Genomic DNA, 23,228 nt, shown 5'->3' on the forward strand with positions numbered 1-23,228 from the left:
TTTTTTTATATAATACTAGAAGTCCGTTGCATGAAATTCATGCATGGGTGGGGTGGTCCCTCAGCCCGGCCTGAACCCTCTCCAATCCGGGACCCCTCGGGGGATGTCTGACAGCCTAAACTGGCAGTCAGACATCCCTCTCACAATCCGGGACTGCTGGCTCCCAACCACTCACCTGCCTGCCTGCCTGATTGCCCCCTAACCACTCCCCTGCCAGCCTGATCAATGCCTAGCCGCTCCCCTGCTGGCCCAATTACCCCCAACTGTCCTCCCCTGCTGGCCTTATCACCCACAACTGCCCTCCCCTTCCGGCCATCTTGTGACCACATGGGGGTGCCATCTTGTGCAAGGGTGTGATGTTCAATTTGTATGTTACCGCTTTATTACATAGGACCAGAGGCCCGGTGCATGACATTCGTGCACTCGGGGGTTGGCGGGGAGTCCCTCAGCCAGGTCTGTGACCTTTAGCAGTCCAGGAGCCCTCGGGGGTATCCTACTGATGGCTTAGGCCCATGCAGTCGGACATCCTTAGTGCTGCTGTGGAGGCAGGAGAGGCTCGCTATGCTCGCCAGCCGTCAGCCCAGCTTGTGGCTGAGCGGCACTTCCCCTGTAGGAGCACACTGACCACCAGGGGGGCAGCTCATGCATTGAGCTTCTGCCCCTCTGGTGGTCAGTGCATGCCATAGCTACCGGTCGTTCCGTCATTTGGTCGATTTGCATATTACCCTTTTATTATATAGGATAACTTCCTAAAGATTCTTCAACATAATGATGTTATTTGTTATTATTTGTATTAGCTTCCTATTGCTGCTGTTACAAACCACAAACTTAGTGGTTTAAAACAATACAAATTTATTATGTTGTAGTTCTGGAGGTCAGAAGTCTTAAAATCAACGTGACAGCAGGGCTGTGTTCCTTCTGGAGCCTCTAGGGTAGAATGTTTGCTTACTTTTTCTAACTTCTAGATCAAGCCACCTGCATTTCTTAGCTCATGACCTCATCCTTCATCTACAAAGTCAGCAGCATAGCATCTTCCAATTTCTTCCTGACCTTCTGTCTCCCTCTTATAAAAAAGAACTTTGTGATTGCATTGGGCTCCCCAGGATAATCTCCCCATCTGAAGACCCTTAATTTAATCCCATATGCAAAGCCTCTTTTGCCTTCTAAGACAACATATTCACAAATTCCTATGATTAGGACTTGGATATCTTAGGGGCATACCAAGTCTTTATTTGGAATAGGATGTCTTATTCAGCCTCCCATACCACTACTTCTATTATTACTACTGCTAGCAAAAATTTTCCAGGAACTATGCTAACTGCTTTACATTCTTCATCTCAATTAGTTCATAAACCACATACTAAGATTGTGTAACTTTCTGAGACAGGCTTGTGACTAAGCCATTGCTGATAATGACAGTAATTCATCACAAAATTGAGTAATAATGATAGAAAAATCTGCATTCCCACTCCTATCAAGCACTGACTTGTATATGCCTACAAGTTAATTATGAGATTACAAATGTATTTTTACAAAAATATAGTCATATGGGTAGAAATTTGCATTTAGAATAAATTCAGCTACATTTGAGTCACTGGAAGGAAAGCTTGTACTTACTGGGTTCAGTTAGCTTAGATCATTGAGACCAATGCTAATTAGATTTATGGTTGCTACTCCTAAATGGAACAGTTTGTTGCACTTAGCTTAAGAGACTATGTGCATAACCCATGGACATAGACAATAGTGGAGTAGGCCTGGGGGTGGAGGGTACAGGGTAGAAGGGGTCAATGGAGGGAAAAAGGGGACACCTGTAATACTTTCAACAAGATAAATTTAAAAAAAAAAACAAAACTGTGTTAGACCCTTGACCAAGATGCTATGAAATGCAAACCTTCAATAGGACTTTTGTCAGAAAAGTGTGGCTTAATGCACAAAACCCAAAAACTCACCACTGCTATTCAAACCCAATTTATAAACCGATGGTTGCACAAGAATTTGTTAGCATTAAAAAGTCCCACATTATCATGCAATTGAGTAGCATCTGTTTAATGTACTCTTGCCACTCAAATCTGTTAGAGGCAGCCCTCAATGTACTGTGAAACACTTATAAGTGCAGCTGATGTATCTAAACATAGGGCCCAAATGACAATTTGTCACCTAAGACTTCCTAAGTATTAGGAGGGTTAGAGGCTCTTGAACACTGGGTTGAAACTCTTAGCTGTCTGATTTAAGGCTATTTTAAGATAGAATATAATTAAGATGATAGTTATAAAAGGCTAAATATAGATAAGTCTAGCCCAGTAATTTTCAGCCTATTGGCTGTAAATTCTAGCAACATGTGGAAGTTATTGTAAGGAGTCCATTAATCCATTTGAGTACCAAATGTTGTCTGCAGATTATATCCTCCATATCAAATGTTGATATGGTTGTGATGAGTAATACAAATGTGCTTAAAATATCACTGAATTCATAGAAGCTTTTGGTCATTTTGCATGTTATTAATAATCATTAGGCACTTCAGTACAATTAAGTGTGAAATTCTGATATCCTCAAAGTGGCTGGGCACCTCTGCTCTAACTTGAATTTAGCAGTGGGCACAAAATACTGCTGGTACACCCATGTTTCCACTCATATAAGATTAAAGCTTTAAAACAGCTGTCATCTGAAAGTTCTATTCAGAAGTGAGTCTCCCAATAGATGCTGAGGAGTTGAGCAATATATTAAGACTAACAATTCTGATGAACCTTTCAATAGCATCTTTTTCTTTCTGCAATGATAGCTTAAGAGTAAGTTTAGCAAGATAAAGGTAAAAAAGTCTCATTTCCTTTTTTTAACTCGCCTGAAGGAGTGCCTAAATCAATAAACTAGATGGGTCTGTTTTTAAAACCCAACACTATCTTTTCTAAGAAAATGTCTAGCTTTTAATTTGTAAATAAATGCTATCAGTTGTATAGCACTTTACAAGAAATTTTTGCATTGTAGGGTCCCAGAGTGGGAACATTCTTATCATTTGTAGTCTTTTTATTTACTTATTTTTAAAGCAAGCAACTTTTTTTTTCGTTCTTTATTGATTTCAGAGAGGAAGAGAGAGGGATAGATAGAAACATCAATGATGTCAGAGAACCATTGATCAGCTGCCTCCTGCACTCCCCCCATTGGGGATCAATCCCCCAATCTAGGCATGTGCCATGACCAGGAATCAAACCGTGACCTCCTGATTCATAGATCCATGCTCAACTCTGAGCCACGTCAGCTGGGCTCATTTGTAGTCTTAAAAAAGAAAAAAAAAGAAACAACGCACACTATTTCCACTATTTCAAGGATGAGAAACCACATGAAAGGTTAAGTGACTTGTCAAACACAGAAGAGGAAGATACAATTTTTTTTTTTAATCACATAATAGCAACTTAAGTGATGTGAATTAGATGTTAGAAAAGTGTCATACTGAATTTTCTATGCATTTTGACTATTTGATCCCAATGAAGAAAAACTGTAAACATTTTGTGGTCATCTTACCTTCCTTAAGAGGAAAAAAATACTCTGATTTAAACTGACAGGTACAGTTTGGGTGTTGACTATATTCTCTTTAGGCTTAGTATAATAAAAATTCCTATAAATATCAGCATTTCAGGACTTATTTTTATATCTAAATAATAATTTACGAAATAAACAGGTTTCAGGCTAATAGCACAGAGTTTTACAATTTATAATTACACAGGATCCAATATTTGTAAGTTTTTAACACATAAAAAAACTGTCCTGTATATAGGATTGTATGGCATTGAAATATCTTGGGGAGTCTGCAGACTCTCCTTAGAAATCTTTACCATAGTTTAATTAACAGCAAGTTCCAACTTTCTGAAATGGTATAAATTATAGCCGGGCAAGTAGGGATAAAGATTTACTGAATGCCTTTCAGTATGTTTTAAATCCATGGAACCATTATATAATTGAGACTGACTCCACAGTTTTTTGTTTTGTTTTTTTAATATATTTGTATTGATTTCAGAGAGGAAGGTAGAGGGAGAAAGAAACAGAAACATCAATGATATTCATTGATTGGCTGCCTCCTGCACACCCCACACTGGGGATAGAGCCCACAGCCCACAACCTGGACATGTACACTGATCAGGAACCAAACTGGGACCTCCTGTTCATAGGCTGATGCTCAACCATTGAGCCATGCTGGCTGGGCTGACTCCATAGTTCTTGCTTAGATAAAACAACATACAATACTATATAGGAATTTCAAAATTATTACACTGAAGGTTAAATACTGTCAGATGCTCACATTTACCAATCAGATGACTAAGTTGGCTGAAAGTTAAGGTGCTTGAGAGCTGACAAGATTTCTATATTCCTTTTTCTATTTCCTTCAGCACCTGTTGGAAGGGACAACCCTTCATATTTTGCACTATAGCTGTTTGCTGATATAAAACATGTCCCTTTTAAGATGCCCCAAATACTTACCTGCAAAATAAAATATTCACTCTTCTCTGGTGACTTAGTCGACTGTTAGATAATATCCTCTCTGCTGATTCCCAGAGAACACATTTTAAGCAGCTGGTTCTGGTTAGTTCTGCTCATTCAATCACTCATTCAACCAACCAATCAACCAACCAACCGTCACTTATAGATCATCTACTATGTGTTGAATTCAGTTATCTTAAATGGAACCGAAGCAAAAAGTTTTAAAGAATTACCAGAGCTTTTATTTTTGCTTAGTTTTATTAAAAAAATAAATATATCATAAAGCTTTTTTTTTTCTTTAGGGAGAAAAAAGGAACAAGTTTCATAAAATCAAATAAGCAATGGCAAGGTGTCTTAACTTGAAAAAGATTGGGAATCACAGGTTTACAAGTTCTAATTGAAACAACAACTGTAACAGCCACAGTTGGCCGCTTCATGCCAATGGCAGCAAACAAGATCAACTAGAGCAAAATAAATAATGGTGTGGAAGCCCTGAAAAGTGTTTAAACAGACTGATTCACTGAGACATCAATATAGATATATCTTGCTTTAAATAACACAGAAGTTCCTGAAAAGTTTTGTGTAAATGAAATGACCACAAGATACTAAAAAAGCTCGGGATCTGAAGGAATTCTGTGAATTCTTTTGTGAACAGCCACTTCCACTTTTGTAAATCCAGGTGTTTGCTTTGCTTAAGGCAAAGTAAACCTCGCTGCTACCTCTCTGAACTGAGATGTCAGCATATTCATCTAACACTGCTCCAGCTGGGCCAGTAGCACAACTTCCAAGTTTGTGTTTCTATTAAGTAGTGTAAAATACAGAGCTAGCCAGGAAACCCAGCTGCATCTGGCAAAGCAGGCATAGGGGTGGGATTACCACCTTTAACAATATTTCCAAGTCAGCAAATACTTTTGAGAGTCTACTTTGTGCAAAGCACAGTAATAAGCCCTATCAATCTGCTTACAGATATACTTGCTTTCTCTAAAACCTTGTCAGGGCCTACCTCTGGAACCCTAAAATAAAGTAATACTCCTAATCTTCAAAACTGGCTTTGACCAAATTAGCTGCCCAACTTCTTCAAACTGAGTGAACGATAATGGGAGAGACTTTTTCCAAGGCTGAAGTGTAACAACACGAGAATCACATATAACTGGCTAGTGAAAAATTTTGCTGATGACAAAAATTTTTCAAATAGTTCCTTTTCTAAAACTTCCTCTCTAAACAGAACTCTGAATTCTCAGGCAAACTCTGCAAAAGTTGAAGTCACTGGTACGCTTTGGTTCGGTGATACATGTCAGTCTGGCTGATAGAAATATTTCTTTCCACTTTGGACAGGGAGTACGTATGATAATACTAGTTCCAGTCAGTTTTATCACTGTAAATATACCAAATCCTCACTTTGTTCACAGCTTCCATTTCATTTGGCCAAACTTCTACCAGGCTTAAGTCACATTCAATTAGTTAGGCTCTTTTTTTTTTAATGCTTCTAATAACATTGCTGCCTATATGTACAAGTGTGAATGAAGAGTATGCAATCTGTAGTCTTTCCCACACTGAGTACACTAACAACAATTAGTAAATAATTAAAGAGTAAGTGGTCATTTTAAAACTTGTTTTTCTTTAAAAAATTTTTTACTTTCTAACACTTAAAAAATTGGGTCTTAAAAGTGCCCTATTAATGTCCAATGCTGTTTCCCACTCTGTCCCACCCATCCAAAACCTGCTACAAATGCTGGATTGAGTTCATATCAAATAATTTAACAGTACCAAGATTTTTCAAATGGAAACAGTGTTACTGACTTCTTCATATTGAATAACAAAATAAGGGTAACTCTGGTCATCATTAAAAATGACAAAAATCTGAGGCTCAAAGAAATTATCCACACAAGAGTCATACAGGTCACTGGTGACACTGCCGGGATTGACGGGAGGAGGTCTTCTCATGCCATGACTACCCATCGTATATCTGCCAGTCAGCACTTTGGCCAGAAACATGAAATGGACTCCTTTGGAGGACTTCTTAGAAAAATTATGAGAGTAGCTTGCCTTCTTTGCAAAATAACTGCCTTGTCCAAACATTGTAGCATGCTTTCCACAGACTCGAGGGTCAAAGTTGTGCTTGCAGATTCCATCTACCACATCCTGGGATGTTCCATGAAATAAGTGCCTCTCATTTATTATTCTGTCACGGCCACACATTTTTCTGTTCATATATTCCTTTTTCCTAATGCAAGAGTGGATAGGGAATTCAGAAGAAAGAAGGTATGCATCAATTTAAAAGGCATGATGTGATCATAAACTTCCTTATGGTTTTAATGGGGAAGAGATCTTAAAGGGCAAAATGCCATCAGTGATCACATTAAAAGTTTAAGCTTATCATTTCCACTGCAGACAAAAGCCCTTTCTTGTTTTCTCTACTAACTGTTCACATGCTTTCTCTTCCACTTAAAACTAGTTTTCACATTTTACCTTTTCAGAATGCCTTCCTTGTCCAATTTCACCAACCTAATGCCTCTTAATTATGAGATTCCTCAAACCTACATATATTCCTTTTGCACTACATTAATTTCTTTGTTGACTTGAGAGGCAGCCTAGTAGAGTAATTAAGAGCAAGATCTAGTGCTAGACTGCTAGGATCCAAATTCTAGCATCTTATTCGTTGTATGTCCTTTGGCAAATTACCAACCTTTCCTATGACTCAGTTTCCTCTCTGTAAAATGTAGACTGCAGTACTCCACTCCTACTTACAGATCTGTTATAAGGATTATATGAAAGTTAACATATAAAAAACACAAACATATTAATTTCTATGCAAGTCTTTACTATTAGGTTCCACACTTGTCCTTAGCTATATTAAGAAAAGCTCCCTTAAACTTTTCATGCTACTGACTCACCTTTTATATTTCTCCCAAAGAAACTGGTTTTGGACTCTCAATATTTGCAAAATTCTATATTTAAATTCAGGCACAGTCTTATGAAAAAGATTGTAAATAATTCGATAGCTTTTGTCCTCTGAAGAAACAGGCACTTGGATAAAGTCCTGAGATGGATGCATATAAACCCAAGTTTCAGGGTAAAAGTTTGCTGAGGTGACCCCATCTGGGCAGATGATTTGTGATGATGAGGTTGCTTCGAGAGGTGAAGGAGCCTGTGTGGGAACACCACCAAGTGTCCTAGAAGGAGAAGAAGAAATGTCAATGTCAACCACTCAGAACATTTCACGTTAGAATGCACTATAGCAGGGGTGGGCAAACTTTTTGACTCTAGGGCCACAATGGGTTCTTAAACTGGACCGGAGGGCCGGAACAAAAGCATGGATGGAGTGTTTGTGTGAACTAATATAAATTCAAAGTAAACATCATTACATAAAAGGGTACGGTCTTTTATTTCAATAGTTTTATTCATTTCAAACGGGCCGGATCCGGCCCGTGGGCCGTAGTTTGCCCACGACTGCACTGTAGCAATACCTAATATTATAATCTGAATAGCTTAAAAGCTTGTTTAAAAAACAATATATAAAATGCTATTGCTTAAAGACAAAAGAAATCTTAGAACAAAAACTGCCTTTATACAGATATTATTTGCTTCCTCCTGGCCTCCTATTTGTGGGAAAAACTATAGAATATACTGCTGCAAGGTAAGCAAACAAGAACAAATTTACAAATATCTTTTTTTAAAAATATATTTTATTGATTTTTTACAGAGAGGAAGGGAGAGAGATAGAGAATTAGAAACATGTATGAGAGAGAAACATCAATCAGCTGCCTCCTGCACACCTCCTACTGGGGATGTGTCCACAACCAAGGTACATGCCCTTAACCGGAATTGAACTGGGACCCTTGAGTCTGTAGGCCGATGCTCTATCCACTGAGCCAAACCAGTCAGGGCTATAAATATCTTTACTTTTTGAATCCTGGACTCCTCTTTTGCGTATATAGTTAAAAAAAACTTTGTTTCAAGGGAGCAGTGATAATTTATATGTGTTCTTCAAACTTTGCTGTACTTAATAGGAAACATATCATTATTAACATCTATGTGGGGTAAGGAGAGCAGAATGAGAGGGAGAAAAAAAGTGAGGCAGTAGAAAAGAGGGAGCTTACAGAGAGAAGGCACAAAATATTAAAAATAAAAACTTTAAACTTTATAATTTTTATAAAAACAAACAAAAATCATAGCATGGGCATTGAAAGCTGACATTTGGAATTTGCTTCATTTTTCAGTATCACATACAACAACAAAAACCCCCACCAATAGTATTCAAATTTTACAACTTTAGGGGTGATGGCTCTAATTACTTTAAGCTCTAGACACCAGAATGCATATTCTTGAACCTTTAAATTCAGATGAATTTGGAAGATGAATTTAGATAAGCAGCAACTTGCTCAGTTACTTATTCCTGCCTGATTAAATGCTTAAATTCAAATCACATTTCTTGACCATTTTCAAAACAGAGCAAAAAGGAAGAAGCAGAGAGAAAGGAAATCCTGACCCTAAGTCCCAGATTCAGGTTTAGGGTACTGTAACATTCATCAGCATGTAGTGATCACAAGGAAGCAACAAGTCTGCCAAATAGATTAGGAAAGTGAAATTTTCCAAGAGTTTTGCAACACAGAGGTTACAACTGTGGGTGAACATTCATCTAATCTCCAGCGCATATCTCATCCTCCTCCTCCTAATAACCATAGCCACCTTATACTAAGCACATACTACAAACCAGGCATTTTATATATATTATCCCTGTCATAACCACCCTGCAAGATGGTCTGCTTATCCCTACTTTTCAAATTAAAAAGTTGCTAGCCGAGCCAGCAAAGACCAGAGACAGGATTTTAATCAAGGTCTACCTAGTTTCTAAGTGCATATGTGAAATATGTAGAAATGGAAAGAGTACATATTTTTCCCCCCATATAGGCAAACAAGGCTTGAAAGTGATGGATATCAGGATTAGAACTCGGCTCCCACTAACACCACTACCATCACCTCACATAGTCTTTTGCCTTTTAAGAGATGACTTGATAAGAAGCTAACAATTAATAGAGGGACAACTCCCTTCTTTAATCCCCACCCCTTCAAGCTGTGCCTTGTATTAACCTGCCTCAAACTCACTGTATCCCCCAGGTGCTTTTAAGTTCAGGGGCAGATTTAAAGGAGTGCTGGTTTCTCCAACTTTTATGACAGAAGGCACAACAGTTCTTGGCATCTGGAGCATTTTCCCCAAGCTTTGATAGATCCCTTCAGAACCTGCGTTCACTGGTACATATTTCTGGAGAGAGGCATCACTGTTTTAATCAGATTCTGAAGTCTGTAACTCCTTAAAAGCCATCACAATTCTGGAGGATGGCAGGAAACACAGAATATAAGCTCCTTATCTTTAGCTGTCCCCTCTATCCCTGCTCCTCAAAGAGGGCAAATCCAAGCACACCAGGTTTTCCAGTATTCTCAGGGGTTGAAGTTAGCAACAGAGGTTTCTGTGTTGAGGGAGGAGGGTAAGATTCTTCCCAAGCACTCTGCCCAAAACAGGTTTTAGGCTGTCGCAACTCTATTGAAAACGTGGCACTAACAATAGAGGACACTGCTTCTTTTCTTTCTAATACCATTCCTCTCTTAACAAAAACACAATAGTTCCATAAAATACAAGTTTCAAACCTATCTTTTCCTTTTTCAGAGGGGAAAGGGTCTATTATTTACTCACACATACCTGAAGATGTGCCTGTGTAACTAAGTCTCATCCATCCTAGGATATTAAATTAGATCATATATATCTAGTCAGCACCCATTCCCATGAACAGATGCTTACTTTTAACAAGCCAACGTCCAAATTGGGCTAAAACATAAAAATGCATATAGACATGTCTGATGGAGTTATACAGTCTAGTTGACATGGGTTAAAAACATGTATATTCCAAGCACACTTAGAAATGTGGCTTTATTTTCTGAGAATGCTGAGCTCATAGTCAGCTCATAGGTTTTCCAAAGACATACTGTGTGCTTTACAGTGCTGCACCAGTCTTCTTTAGGGAGGCAAAGCTGGTGGGTAAGGAACTTGTACTCAAGGACCTCTGATGAGTGGATTTTCAGAATCCAAGGTCACCTTTTATCACTCACCTTCACCCTCCCTTGTCATATTTTTGAAAGAGGTCTCCTAATCCAACTTCAGTAATGAACCAAAAACTAATTCATTTTATCCTTTTGGGAGGAGAAGCCAAAGAAACTGTATCCGGTCTTCTCATAACCATGAGGTGATTGCATGGAATAGATGTCTTTTCAGCTGAAATGAACTCACAAACCTCTAAACCTGAGATTTGTTTGCTTTGATGTAACCTCAGCACAAGTATTCTAAGAATATTAAAGAATAAGCTCCTTTTTATCAGTCCCATGAAAAAAGAGCACGCACAAGGAAAAAAACTTTTTTGTAACTTTGAGGTGATGGATGTTAACTAAACTTACTGTGGTAATCATTTTGTAATATATACATATGTCAAGTCATTATGCTGTACACCTTACACTTACAGTGTTGTTTGTCCATTATAAATAAAACTGGAAGAAAAAAAAAGGAGCAGGAAAACCCTCATTTAAAGAGCTAAGTTTGCAGGAAATCTGTGAATTAAGCCAGCCTCCCTCTCCAATCATCTTACTACCTTCCTACTCTGGGCTTTCCCAATTCTTAGGAATCTCTGATTCCCCAATAATTGTGGCTTTTTTGACGCCTATGTTTTTCTTTGACCTTTAGTATTTACTAACACTTAAACTTTTTTTCTGGCTAAAATCATGATCTTTCAGACTCCGAGAGTTGGCTTCTGCAATCAATCAAATAACAGTCTATGGACTAGTAAACAGAAGGCTTAGTACTGAGAAATAGATTTTCTGAAACCTGCTTTTAGAACTACCTCATTCCTCTTTCTCCCCAAGTACCCCTTAGGCCCAGATTCAGTTGGAAGGGAATTGAAGGGCTGCATTTACCCATTCTACCCTGGTGAACTTGATGTTTCTCTACTCCTTTCTCACGGACATGTTTGCACAATCTCTGATTTGCTAAGCTTTTACTTTATATCTGATTACCACTGTTCCAGACAACACTAAAATAGGAAATTTTAAAAAGAAAATGGAAGAACTTTGTTCTCTTTAAGCCTAAGTTATAAATAGTAATTCCATATTTGTGGCATTAATTCTACTACTGCTTATATAATAGTTTATACTTTTATAAAACAAGCTTAGGTTTTGAAAGGGGAGAGGAGGTAGCATTTCATAATTACTTGTCTTAGGATCAAAACAAATTTTCACCATTCTATGAAAGTCCCTCAACAATGTAGCACTTGAATGAGCATTCTTACTCGCACACAGAAGCTACATCTCACTGGACTGGCTCAGCCTGCCAAGGCGCTGTTCTCACTAATGAGTTCCACCATCTCACTAGGATGACGATGGGTTCTTAACTACTGGACACTGACATTATCGCCAGCTGTGCTAATGAAATCACAGAAATGGCATTTTTATTAATTTCTAATTTAAAAAACCAGACAAGGTAAAATTTTTCACACTTGGACAAGAAAGAAAGGACACATCTACCCAAGCAAATATATATTTCTAAAATTGGACTTATTACACAGTACTTTTGGATTCTGAGAATTTCATGGATTTTGTTTCAATGTTCCCTTTGCAATCTCAGAATTAGAATCATTAAGGTTCCGTCATAATGATCTAGGAAAAACACAGTTTGGGCTTGAAATTAAAAAAAGAAACTACTATTAAGAATATAAAAAGAGCATCTTCACCTCAAAGATCAGCAGAAGGGACCAACCAATATTGCTCTAACCTCCAAAGTTCATAGGTGAGGTTAGTAAATCTAGTATCATTTTAAAAATCAGGTTCTAAATACAGTATATCTGACTAGAGTATACAAAGATTTCCCTTAAGATACTAACTTTTACAGATGGCTATGCAAATGGGAATGTACCCCATCTTTTCACATCTACAAAGATGTGTGAGTGGACTATGCAGAGGGGGAAAGAAGAAATGGCACTCGGGAAAATGAAAGAGCTCACCTATAATTCAGAAGGATGAGTTCAGTCTCAACCTAAAAGTGCCACAAGTAATTTTAGTGAGTATTATAGGAGGATGGGCCTTACTTAGCAAATGAAAATGTAAATTATTTGAAAAGGTGAATTCTTCCCATGCAAATGCATTCAAGGAAGAAGAATGGAGAAAATCACCTTGAAGGTTTCTCCCTACTTGACCTGTTAGTTTGCCAGGACTGGGAAGTAGTCCCATAACACAGAAGCGTATCATCAGAAAACTCAATCTTGCATGAAGGCGGCATATGCAAATTTTGCCTTATTCCAGGTATAATTACTTTTCATTGTGAAAAAATGTTAATTCTACTGTGCTTTCATTTAAAAAATTTAATACAATACTCACTCTTTTAGTGTCAGGTTAACTATATCTTGTCTGAATTCTATTTTTTGAAAAATTAAGCCCAAAGAATAGCTTAGAATTTCACATTCTAGAGGTAATAACCAAGTTAGTTATTTAATTATTTTTTCTTTGGCATACAGTTGTACATTAACGTAAAATCAGAGAAAAATGAGACTTTTCACTGGACACTTACTGTAAATATGGGAGCAATATAAAACAGGAGCGGAAGAGAGGTCTCCTTTTTATTTCTCTCCTGAAAAATGAGTTGTGGAGAATGTAGTGATTGTTCCACATCATAAATCGGACCTCTTTCAGACCCCGAGAGTTGGCTTCTTCAATCAATCGAATAACAGTCTATGGATTAGTAAACAGAAGGTAAAGGGGAAAAAAAAGCAAGTTAATATACAATCACTATGAAATATAAAAACTATTAATGTCACTAAAGCCACACATAGTTAACCTTGCTGTTAATATCAGAAGAGTTTCAATAAAGTAAAGTGAGTCAAATTAATTCCCTTTATACATAGAAATTTTTTTCCTTTCTTTTTTGGAGCAAAGATACAGGGTAGAAAGATGATCCCTGTTTAGAAGAACACAGATTTCCACCTTAAGAAACATGTGAGGCCCAGGGAACTATTCTATTCTATTTTGAGGCCTTAAAAATGTCCTAAATATTCTTCGTTTCTTTTTCAATTTAGCCTTCTAATTGTTTTACTCAAAAAAAGCTTCATTTTTTTAAAAAATTTAGTTTTCTCACTCTGTGCTAGTGCTTTCAACACTTTCACAATGATTTTTTTTTTTTTGCTCCTGGACACTGGTGGTCCTGCTAGCATGTTTTCTCATTTTAGACAACCTTATTACGACTTTAGGTCTCACAGCATAAACCCTGTGAAGTTGGCCAGGGCACAGGCCACATGCAGATTTTGGTGCTTTCCCAACCTTCTTGGTATAAAGGTAAACAAACAGCAGGGGTTCAGGACAGTCTAGTTTTGTTAGAGGCTGCATTGTAGGACAGTGTGTCAAACACTGAACTATTCTGAATGCCCGAGGACACCATCCCCGGAAGAGGAAAAGAGATTTTTTATATTTCTTAAGGGAATTTTCAGAAGAGGATTAAAGATGGTAGTGTTCAAATAAGTAAATTCCAAACCTAAAAAATCTTTCAGAGGACAAACGAAGGGACAGTCTAAGTATTCTGAGAATACTTTTTAAATAGCCTCTTGTTCTCTTTGGAAGGCATTAGATACTAGTGATTACTTAAATGAGAGCCAAAATTGTAATTTAATATTGTGTTTTATAGCAATTAAAATACTATGTTATTTTCTTTAGTTATTGCCTTAAAAGAAAACCTAAGGTAGTTAAGTTAGTTTGCCCTTTTTGTATGCTGGAAATTTGATCAAATTGAAGTCAGATCTTTGGAATGTGAAATAAATCTCTAAAGTCTCTAAAGAAATAAATCTCCATTTCAGGGTGTTTAAACTTGATTTGGAATTCTCATTTAGAGGCAAATAAACCATCACCATTTTAAAATTTTGCTTTGTGATAAGCTATTCTTATCATCTTAAACTAAGGATGCATGTGCACATTTGATACAATTTTTTTTAAAAAAATATTTTATTATTTTTTACAGAGAGGAAGGGAGAGGGATAGAGAGTTAGAAACATCGATGAGAGAGAAACATCGATCAGCCACCCGCTGCACACCCCCCACTGGGGATGTGTCTGCAACCAAGGCACATGCCCCTGACTGGAATCGAACCTGGGACCCTTCAGTCCGCAGGCCGACGCTCCATCCACTGAGCCAAACTGGACAGGGCCATTTGATACAATTTTAAATGACTAATGTGCCTGACCACAGCTCAATGAACATTTTCAATACTTCTTTCAGAGGCCTAAGAGTGATTGTTTCCCACTATACTTCTGAAATGCTACAAGCACAACACATGATCTAATCACCATGAGCCAGATACAACCAAAGTTACACCAGTACTCACCTCATTAAAATTACTCCAAAAACTGCTCTGAGTCTGAGTACTTACAACTCTAAATACTTTTTCTCCATAATATAAGATACTGGGGAAACATTTTATCTCTCTAATAATAGAGGTATTCTACTTATGGATTCCAGGGATTTAATGGGAAAAATACATTTTTAGAAAAATCAAGAGAGAAAAGTGTAACTTATACCAACAAGACTGAATTTTATAACCAGAAGCTCTTTGATTTGTAGTTCTGTGTAGTCATAGTTAGAAAGGAAGAACAAAAGAACAATGAAAGACAAAAAAAGTTTAAATGTACTTTTGGGGATTTAAAAGGCCTTTAAATACCTCAGGATACTCTCTCCATCCAAAGTGGTCCCTACAGAAGAATTTCCAGACTGTGTGGTAAATAGCATTGACATTGCTAGAGGGTGGTGTGGACAGCCTTCGTAGTTGGTCAAATTCAGTTGTTTCATACACATTCATGGCATTCAAATCTGCCCAAAATTCTTGTCCTCTAAAAAGACCCAAGAAAAAAGGATTTGTTAATATTAATACATTTACAAAATATAAATATTTAAACATCTCATTGGATATTAAAAATAACTAATATAGCATATGTTGTAAATTTTTAAAAGTGGTCTTATTCAGAGTAAAGGGCATTACTGATTGTTTCCCCATTTCCTACACAAAAATCTCCAGGCCATGAAGGTATGGTAGAATTGATTATATCCCACACCATCATTGACCTAAACCAATCAACACAATCTTACCCTCCCCACCAGTGGGATGAGCCAAACCCTGGTGTCAGCCAATCAGAGAGTCAGACTCAGGATGACACTGACAAAGAAGACAGAGAAACAAAAGAAACGTCTCTTGTTTTGGTTTGTTGTGTTTTTCAGAGACATCAGTTTACCTAAGACAAGTAGGAATACACAATACTGTCTGATGGGCAGGGGGGCAGAGGGGGGCAGTGGTGGTAATAAAATGACTCCAGGAGGTCAGTACTGCTAATCTACACACCATCAATATTACTTTTTATCCTGTGGACGAAAAAAGAGTTGGCAAAACATGAAGAGAAAAATGATTTGATTATGAGGTTTAGCTATGAGATTATTTTTGTTATCTGGTCTGCTGCTGCTGTATCAGCACTTTGTAAAACATCTGAATACTGTTGAGGAAAATATCCACTGTATGAGTCAGAATCACTTAAGAAATAAATTTTATAAAAGGTGGTCCAATTAAAATATTTGTTTCTTTTTAAATGGAACTTCATCTAGTGTCTAAAACATCTGAACCATTATTTTCAGTAACTGATAAACAGTTCATTGCTCTTCTTTCTTTTTTTGTATGTTTCAAAATTTTCCTAAGAAAACAAAGTGTTAAATATATAATAAAATAATATCAGAGATGTACTTCCACCCTTTTCCACCACAGATTTCGAAACAGATGTCTATGACACACAGGATACTCCAGATCCAGTGGACTCAGGAAGACTGGCTCATGTGAAATCCAGATGTCTGGACAGATATGCCCAATAATTATTTCCTTGTTGTAAATTGGGATTTTGAAAAGGGTATTAGTTTTGACCTATGCGTTTTGTTGGTTAGTCCAATACTTCCTAAACTCTGCCCTTAAAAAACATGTTTCAAGGACTGTTACTAGGTATTCTGTGCAAAAAGCATTCTGCAGTCAAATGTTTGAAAAAAAGTGGTTTTATAAAATTAAACATTTATATATTGTGGCCACTCCTCAGTCCCTTTAATATACTAAGGTAGACATTGAAGTACCATGATAAGGACTATAAAGTATTCTTCCAAACCTATGACAATGCTCTCCCTTTCCCCCATGAATACCTGGTAACATCTCTCAATAAACACCCCTGACAAATGTCAGGGAAAGTAAATCTATTTTTCACCCACCTTCCCAATATTCATAATTAGTGAATCAGCTTCTATATTAAAAACAAACAAACCACACACACAAAGACTCAAGTCATAAACCAAAATGACAGTGCCATGAAGCACATAACTTGTAAAAAATAGTATGGTCTTTAAAAATTCCCAAAGAGCTTCCAAAATCCTTAATTTCTTGCTCAGAAACTGTACAAACTAGTTAAGACAAGGTCTTAAAAAGAACATATAATTTTAATTATAAAATGAGGATAAGACAATAAAGTGTATTTTAAAATAACATTTGGATACTGCTTTGTTTAAAACAATTATGGTAGCCCTAGCCGGTTGGGTTCAGTGGATAGAGCTTTGGTCCATAGACCGAAGGGTCCTGGGTTCAATTCCAGTCAAGGGCACATACCTCAGTTGCAGGCTCCCAGCCCTGGTTGGGGGCATGTGGGAGGCAACCAATTGGTGTCTCTCTCTCACATCAGTGTTTGTTTCTCCCTCTCCCTTCCACTCTCTCTAAACATCAATGAAAAAATATCCTTGGGTGAGGATTATTAAAAAAATTATGGTAAATAGGAATATCCAATCAAAGAGGAAAAAATACTTCTGGGAAATCCTTGAAAAAAAGAGAAACAACACCGAAAACAAACTCCTATGCCTAAACACCACATCAAGTTGCTGTAAACAGTTTTCACTTAACTTTAGAATAATTTTTTTTTTTTAAATCCTCACCTGAGGGTATGGTTTTTATTGATTTTAGAGAGAGGAAGGGGGGGGGGAGGGGAGAGAAACAGTGATGTGAAGAACATCAATTGGTTGCCTCCTATACGCACCGACCAGGAACTGAACCTACAACCTGGGTATGTGCCCTTACCAGGAATCGAACCTGTCAAATTTTAGTGTATGGGACAATGCTCCAATCAACCGAGTCACACCGGCCAGGGCTTAACTTTAGGAGAGTGTGATGTTATCACAGAGCCAAGAGACTCTTGGCTCTTTTTCCCTCTTAAGATCATTGCCAATTTCTAAGTAGATTTTCCTGCTTTATGTTTATTTACCAAAAACTTTTCCCAATTATGAGTTAATAAATCCTCAGGATTTTTCTAAGGAGTTCTTAGAACAGCAGTCATTAGGTTAACATGCATTATAATATACACAGCCAATGCTTTTTGCTATTAAAGTATCAGATTTTATTCTGGACATCATTCTAGCAATTTTTGTTTAAGCCTGTATTACTAAGACTTCATAGATAATGATTTGCATGATAAAGACATCTAAAACTGCAGCTTTTGCTACATTCTCTGTGCATTTCAGTCCTTTGGCCATTATGAAATTTCTATGACAAATCCTAATTTACTACAACCAAATGTTCCTTGCATTGATGTATCAAAGTACTGTTTTAGCTCTATTTGATTTTCAATATGCTTTTCTAGACTTGACAGAGACAAAACAACAAATCTGAAAAACATTAAATTATCTTTTTATAAGATCAATTTTACCACCTGCTCTCCCACAAACAAGTAATGCCTAAAAACTCCAAAGCCAAGAGGTTTTTTTCCCTCCTCAATCTGCATCAGTACAAATGCGTAAATGTTCAACATTTACCACTCTTCTTTATCAAACCATTGTTTTCTATTATCAGAAAGCAGTTATAAGTCATGTGTGTGGTAATAGTGATGGTTGGCTGTTTTAGGCAACACACAAAGCATTAAACAGATGTAGTCCCTGGCTTTCAATGGCTTTGAGAGAAATGAAAAACCAAAGAAGCAGTGCATCTGCCTATTTATATTCATCAGCAGCAAGTACAATCCTGGAATAAGAGGACAAAGAATAGGCAGACAGAATTATGAGAGAGGAGGTGGTTACTGGCATCCAAAAATGGAAAAGGTTAGGAAAAGTAAGAGACTTTATCAATCCAAGATAACTTTCTGTAAAAGAAAAAAAAGCTAGGAACAATTTAAATAATATGAAATTTTACAAGTAAAGGGTTGTGTGGAAGAGCAACAATAACAAAATGCCAGAGTCAGTGGAAGAAGAGACAGAAAAGACAAACCCTGTGGCATAGTAAGAAATGTGACACAAAGGTGGTTTGGGAACATTTTAGAGAGAGAGCTACCTCTGCTGAAAAAGGGGTCAGGAAATATGGTCAAGGGAGGTATCCCAGAGTAGATGAAATGAGAGCCAAATCTGGCCACCACCAGGCAGACAATGGGAGGCACGACACCACTTGCACAGTGACATGTGTAGATGCTAACCAAGCAAGGCAGGAGGGACCCAAGAGCATGCAGCACTTGTAGTTCATATGGGAGGTCAGGGTGTATGTGTGTGTGAGGGGGATGATAAGATAAAAAACTGGATTACAGATAGGTTGGCTGGGGCCAGATAATGAAGAGCTTTGTATTCTGGGTTAAGAGGTTAGGATTTGATTCTGTGGGCAGTAAGAATCACTGGTGGATTTTCAACAAGATTCAGATTGCCTTTTATAAAGGTCACTCCAGCAGCAGTGGTATGGACTGATTTGTTTATTTTTGGAAGGGGAGGGTGGGGAAAGATTGAGGAAGGGTGGGGAAGGCACTTATTTTGCTTTAATATTTATTATTCTATGCTTAGCCATCTACAGCTATTAGCATTGCTCTTAAGACAAACGATGACAGAAAATGGAGGAGGCAAGGGATGCTCAGGGGTACTTAAGAGTTAGAACCTAACTGCATGAAGGATGATTACATGTGGGACTGAAGGGAGTAGAATGAGTTCAAGATGTGTCCTATGTTTCTGGTCTGGGTGACTGGTTAACAGTGCCATTAAATGAGATAGGAATTGTAGGAGGTGGAACACATTTAAATGGGAAGATGATGTAAATAAAATATAGAAATCAGACTTTAGCAGAGGTCAATTAAGAATAAGTTTCTGGATCCTACTTCTTTACAGTTTTAACTGGATGGGTTAGAGTTTGGCACTGTGGCTTCCTGCCTGTAAGAGTTAACTGGTTTCTACAAGGACAAACCTGTGACCTCAATAACACCTGTTCTAATCAGCTAGACTAACCTGACACAATTAATAGGTCCTCTTATTTTATTACTATGATATAAAATGAAATGTCTCCCCAAACTGAGGGTCATATTGATAGAAGGCTAAAGATCAAATGCAATATGAAGAGAGTGTTAAGGCTCTTCTCCTACAGACTTGAGACAGGCATGACAGATGGGGTATGTTTGCTGCTGCTAAAGAAATTTCACAGGCACACAAAATATAGCTGGCTTTTGATACCTGGCTTTGATGTTTTCAGGAACTCATTTAGCAACGCTGGAATATCTGGCAGCTTATATAACCTTTCAAATATGTTATAAGGTGATGAGAATCAAAGCCATGGCATATACAATACCAGCATATTTTGTAGAAGCAGAATAATTATTAAACTTTGGAGGACTGACTATGTGCTTTAAATTTTCTGTACTAGAAACAATAATGGTTACTTATTCTGTTATTAAGATTTTTTTGCTAACACTGACTCAAATAGCACAGAGCTATTGGAGGAGGCAATAAAAATTACCTATAAATGCCTACGTACAAAGCAACATCTTTCAATATTTACCAGAAGTTAAAATTCTATACTTAAATTTTATACTAAGACCTAGGGTCTTGGTAACAACTGAGTTTTCCCTTTGTATCCAGAATAGCTGGCGACACAGATATACCTATAAATCAAAATTGGGAGTTTATAATTATGCATATGGCCCTCAGTAATTATGGGTAGGCTACACATCAAATGTTGACTCTCAGTTATATCTGCCTATATTTAAGGAGACCCTGACCTAATCAAGCCAGGATTGCTAAGGCTTAGATCACTCTGTAAAATAATTAATATCCATCTTGAATCGTAGATTTATATTATGGTTCTAAATGCCTCAAAAGATTTTGGGGTAGGTAAAAATATTCCCCACTTTAAGAAACAACTCTTAGAAAGGAATCATCAAAAGGCAAAATTCTGACTGTGTGTGCTGCTCCTTTGGTCCCTTCTGAGACATCTTAGAAATAAGAGAATGCAGTCAGTTAGTGAGTGGCATCTAGAATCACATTTATCTGTGCGCAAAACCCCATGTCTGATTTACAAATTGTTGGACATCTAATCGATGGTCTTAAAGACATTTTAGAAGTGAACACAGTGAAATAATAATGAGGATAAGACAGAAGAAAAATTGAAGGCAGGTAGGTTTACTAAATGAAAGGATGCCCTGTTTTTTGGTTTTTTTTATTGTTGTCTTTTTAAAAAATACGTTTTTATTGATTTAGAGAGGAAGGGGGAGGTAAACAGGGAGAGGAAGAGAGAGATAGAAACATCAATGAAAGAGAATCATTGATTGGCTGCCTCCTACATGCCCCCTACTAGGGGTTGGGTTGTACCCATGACCGAATCGAACCCAGGACCCTTCAGTCCACAGGCCAATGCTCTATCCACTGAACCAAACTAGCTAGGACCGTTTTTAAGCTTTTGTATTCTATAGTCTCCAAAAGGATGTGGGAAACTAAACAAACACATAACACAGTTTAATACCATACATTGAAGTCCCCTTCATGCAACCACCAAAAGCAAATTAGAATATCCACTCGAAGAAAAAATAATCTACTAAAATACTGTTGTTGGGCTTTTTTTGGTTTTTATTACAAAACTATGGACCAAAGCAAAAAAATACAAAAGAACTTTGTAATAATATGTGGATAAGCCTATAATCTTCTGTGAATAAAAATTATACTTAGGAGTTCAGAAGACCTCACTGCTATCTATTTATGAAGGCATGGGATTAATTTTGCACCCTGAAGACATCATGGCCCAAAATCCAGGCATTTGCCCTGACTAGAATCGAAAACCAAGACCTCCTGGTTCATAGTTCAGCGCCCAACCATCGAACCATGCCTGCAGGGCAGCTTTAACTTTTATCCAAGTTTAATCACATGTATTGAGACTCCTAGAAGGTAACTTAAGTGAGAAATACTTCTACATGTCTCTGACTACCATTGCCTGATGAAGTGAAACTTAATTTCTGCAAGAATTTGTGATAAAAAGCACACAATAGATTAAAATAATGTGTACTATTCCTTGTGCTACCTTAAATTATGCAGCTGTTGCTTTTTGTGAAGATGAGTAAATATACCTTTGTTAAATATTTTTAAACTGAGGGATTTCTATTTTACCTCAATGTAGACAATACAAAATGTCTGCTGTGTACTCAAAACACAAATACTGATTAATTCAATTTTGTGGATATAGAATTTCACAGTATTTAGAGAGAGCTGAAAAAATTTGTTTATAAAACTTTTCTACATACACATTATAAAATTAGGTGTATATAAATGTTAAAATTGCTTAAAATAACTGTTTTCAAATAAGCTCAAACAATTCAGAACTCACTTATACATAAATGAAATACTAATTATAAATAATTATCATAAAATATATACTCTAACTCCCAATAAGATACAATCTATTAGCTTATTTTATTTCTGGGCTAATTTCTGAAAGGGAAAAATAAGATTTCCTATAGAAAACATATCAAGAGGTTGTTTGTTCTTGTCTATAGATTTTGTAAACTATGTCTACAAAATCTTTCAACAAGGTTTATACCAGTCAATTTTTCCTAGAGGAAAGGGATTCTACAAAACCAAGTTTCTCTAATATATTTAATTTTATCAAATTTAAGAGTCTATGTAATTTTTAGTAGCTAATTAACTGTAGAACACTTTACACAATGCTCCTGAGGTGCAGCCACATTTGGACAATCCAAACCTCAGAAAGCAAGTAAGCAAAGTTTCTTCTGTTTCACATACTCTATCCCCATTCAAGTATGTCCTATTTTTTATTATTATTAACTTGGAAGGCAAACCTAGTATTTCTCCTGTGCTTATTTTTATTCTCTCAATGCCTGGAAATGAAAGAGAGAAGCCAGGTGACTGTCAGAAACCAAAGACCAATCACAGCAGGAAATTATTTAGAGTATTTTTTGCCATTTGCCCTCTCTGTCCCCTGATCAGCTGCAGGAGCTGTGAAGATCACAGGGTACAGGCAAGATACTGAAAGCACATGTACTTCTGCAAGCAAAGTTCACCCTTGGGCCCCTACCCCAGCCATTCTTCACTGACTATTCAGTGATGGTAAATTTTAGAGCAAAGAAAGTCACCCAAATTCTATGGCTATATGTGAAATGAGAAGGGACAGTTTAAGAATATCTTAATCCAAAAATAAAAATTAATGTAACAAATTCCAGTAAGTGTGGCCTAAATGAAGTATCTTTTCCAATCATTGTGAGAAGTGCTGTTTCAACACTGACTATTCATAAACCCTTCCTTATGCTCAGAAGCAACAATACCATTTGCATAAAGAATACAAGTTTCCTGAACAAATCTTTCTCAGACAATTTAGTCACAGGGGATTCTAATACACTCTTTACACAACACTTTGTGGCACACAAACT

The 23,228-nt window shown here is 37.1% G+C and overlaps 1 protein-coding gene across 1 annotated transcript in view; it reads right to left on the bottom strand.

The window, feature by feature from the left end:
* Positions 1-5,583: 5,583 nt before the first annotated feature.
* TIPARP (TCDD-inducible poly(ADP-ribose) polymerase) overlaps positions 5,584-23,228 on the bottom strand; it is a 28,014-nt gene continuing 10,369 nt past the window's right edge. The window contains exons 3-6 of the mRNA XM_006753831.2: positions 15,209-15,377; positions 13,076-13,236; positions 7,365-7,643; positions 5,584-6,694 (exon numbers count right to left, since the gene is read on the bottom strand). Coding sequence (XP_006753894.1) covers positions 6,247-6,694; positions 7,365-7,643; positions 13,076-13,236; positions 15,209-15,377 — 1,057 coding nt within the window. The 3' untranslated portion in view covers positions 5,584-6,246. The remainder of the gene's footprint in view (positions 6,695-7,364; positions 7,644-13,075; positions 13,237-15,208; positions 15,378-23,228) is intronic.

This window comes from Myotis davidii, unplaced genomic scaffold (genome assembly GCF_000327345.1).
Source record: "Myotis davidii unplaced genomic scaffold, ASM32734v1 scaffold570, whole genome shotgun sequence".
Lineage (NCBI taxonomy): Eukaryota > Metazoa > Chordata > Mammalia > Chiroptera > Vespertilionidae > Myotis > Myotis davidii.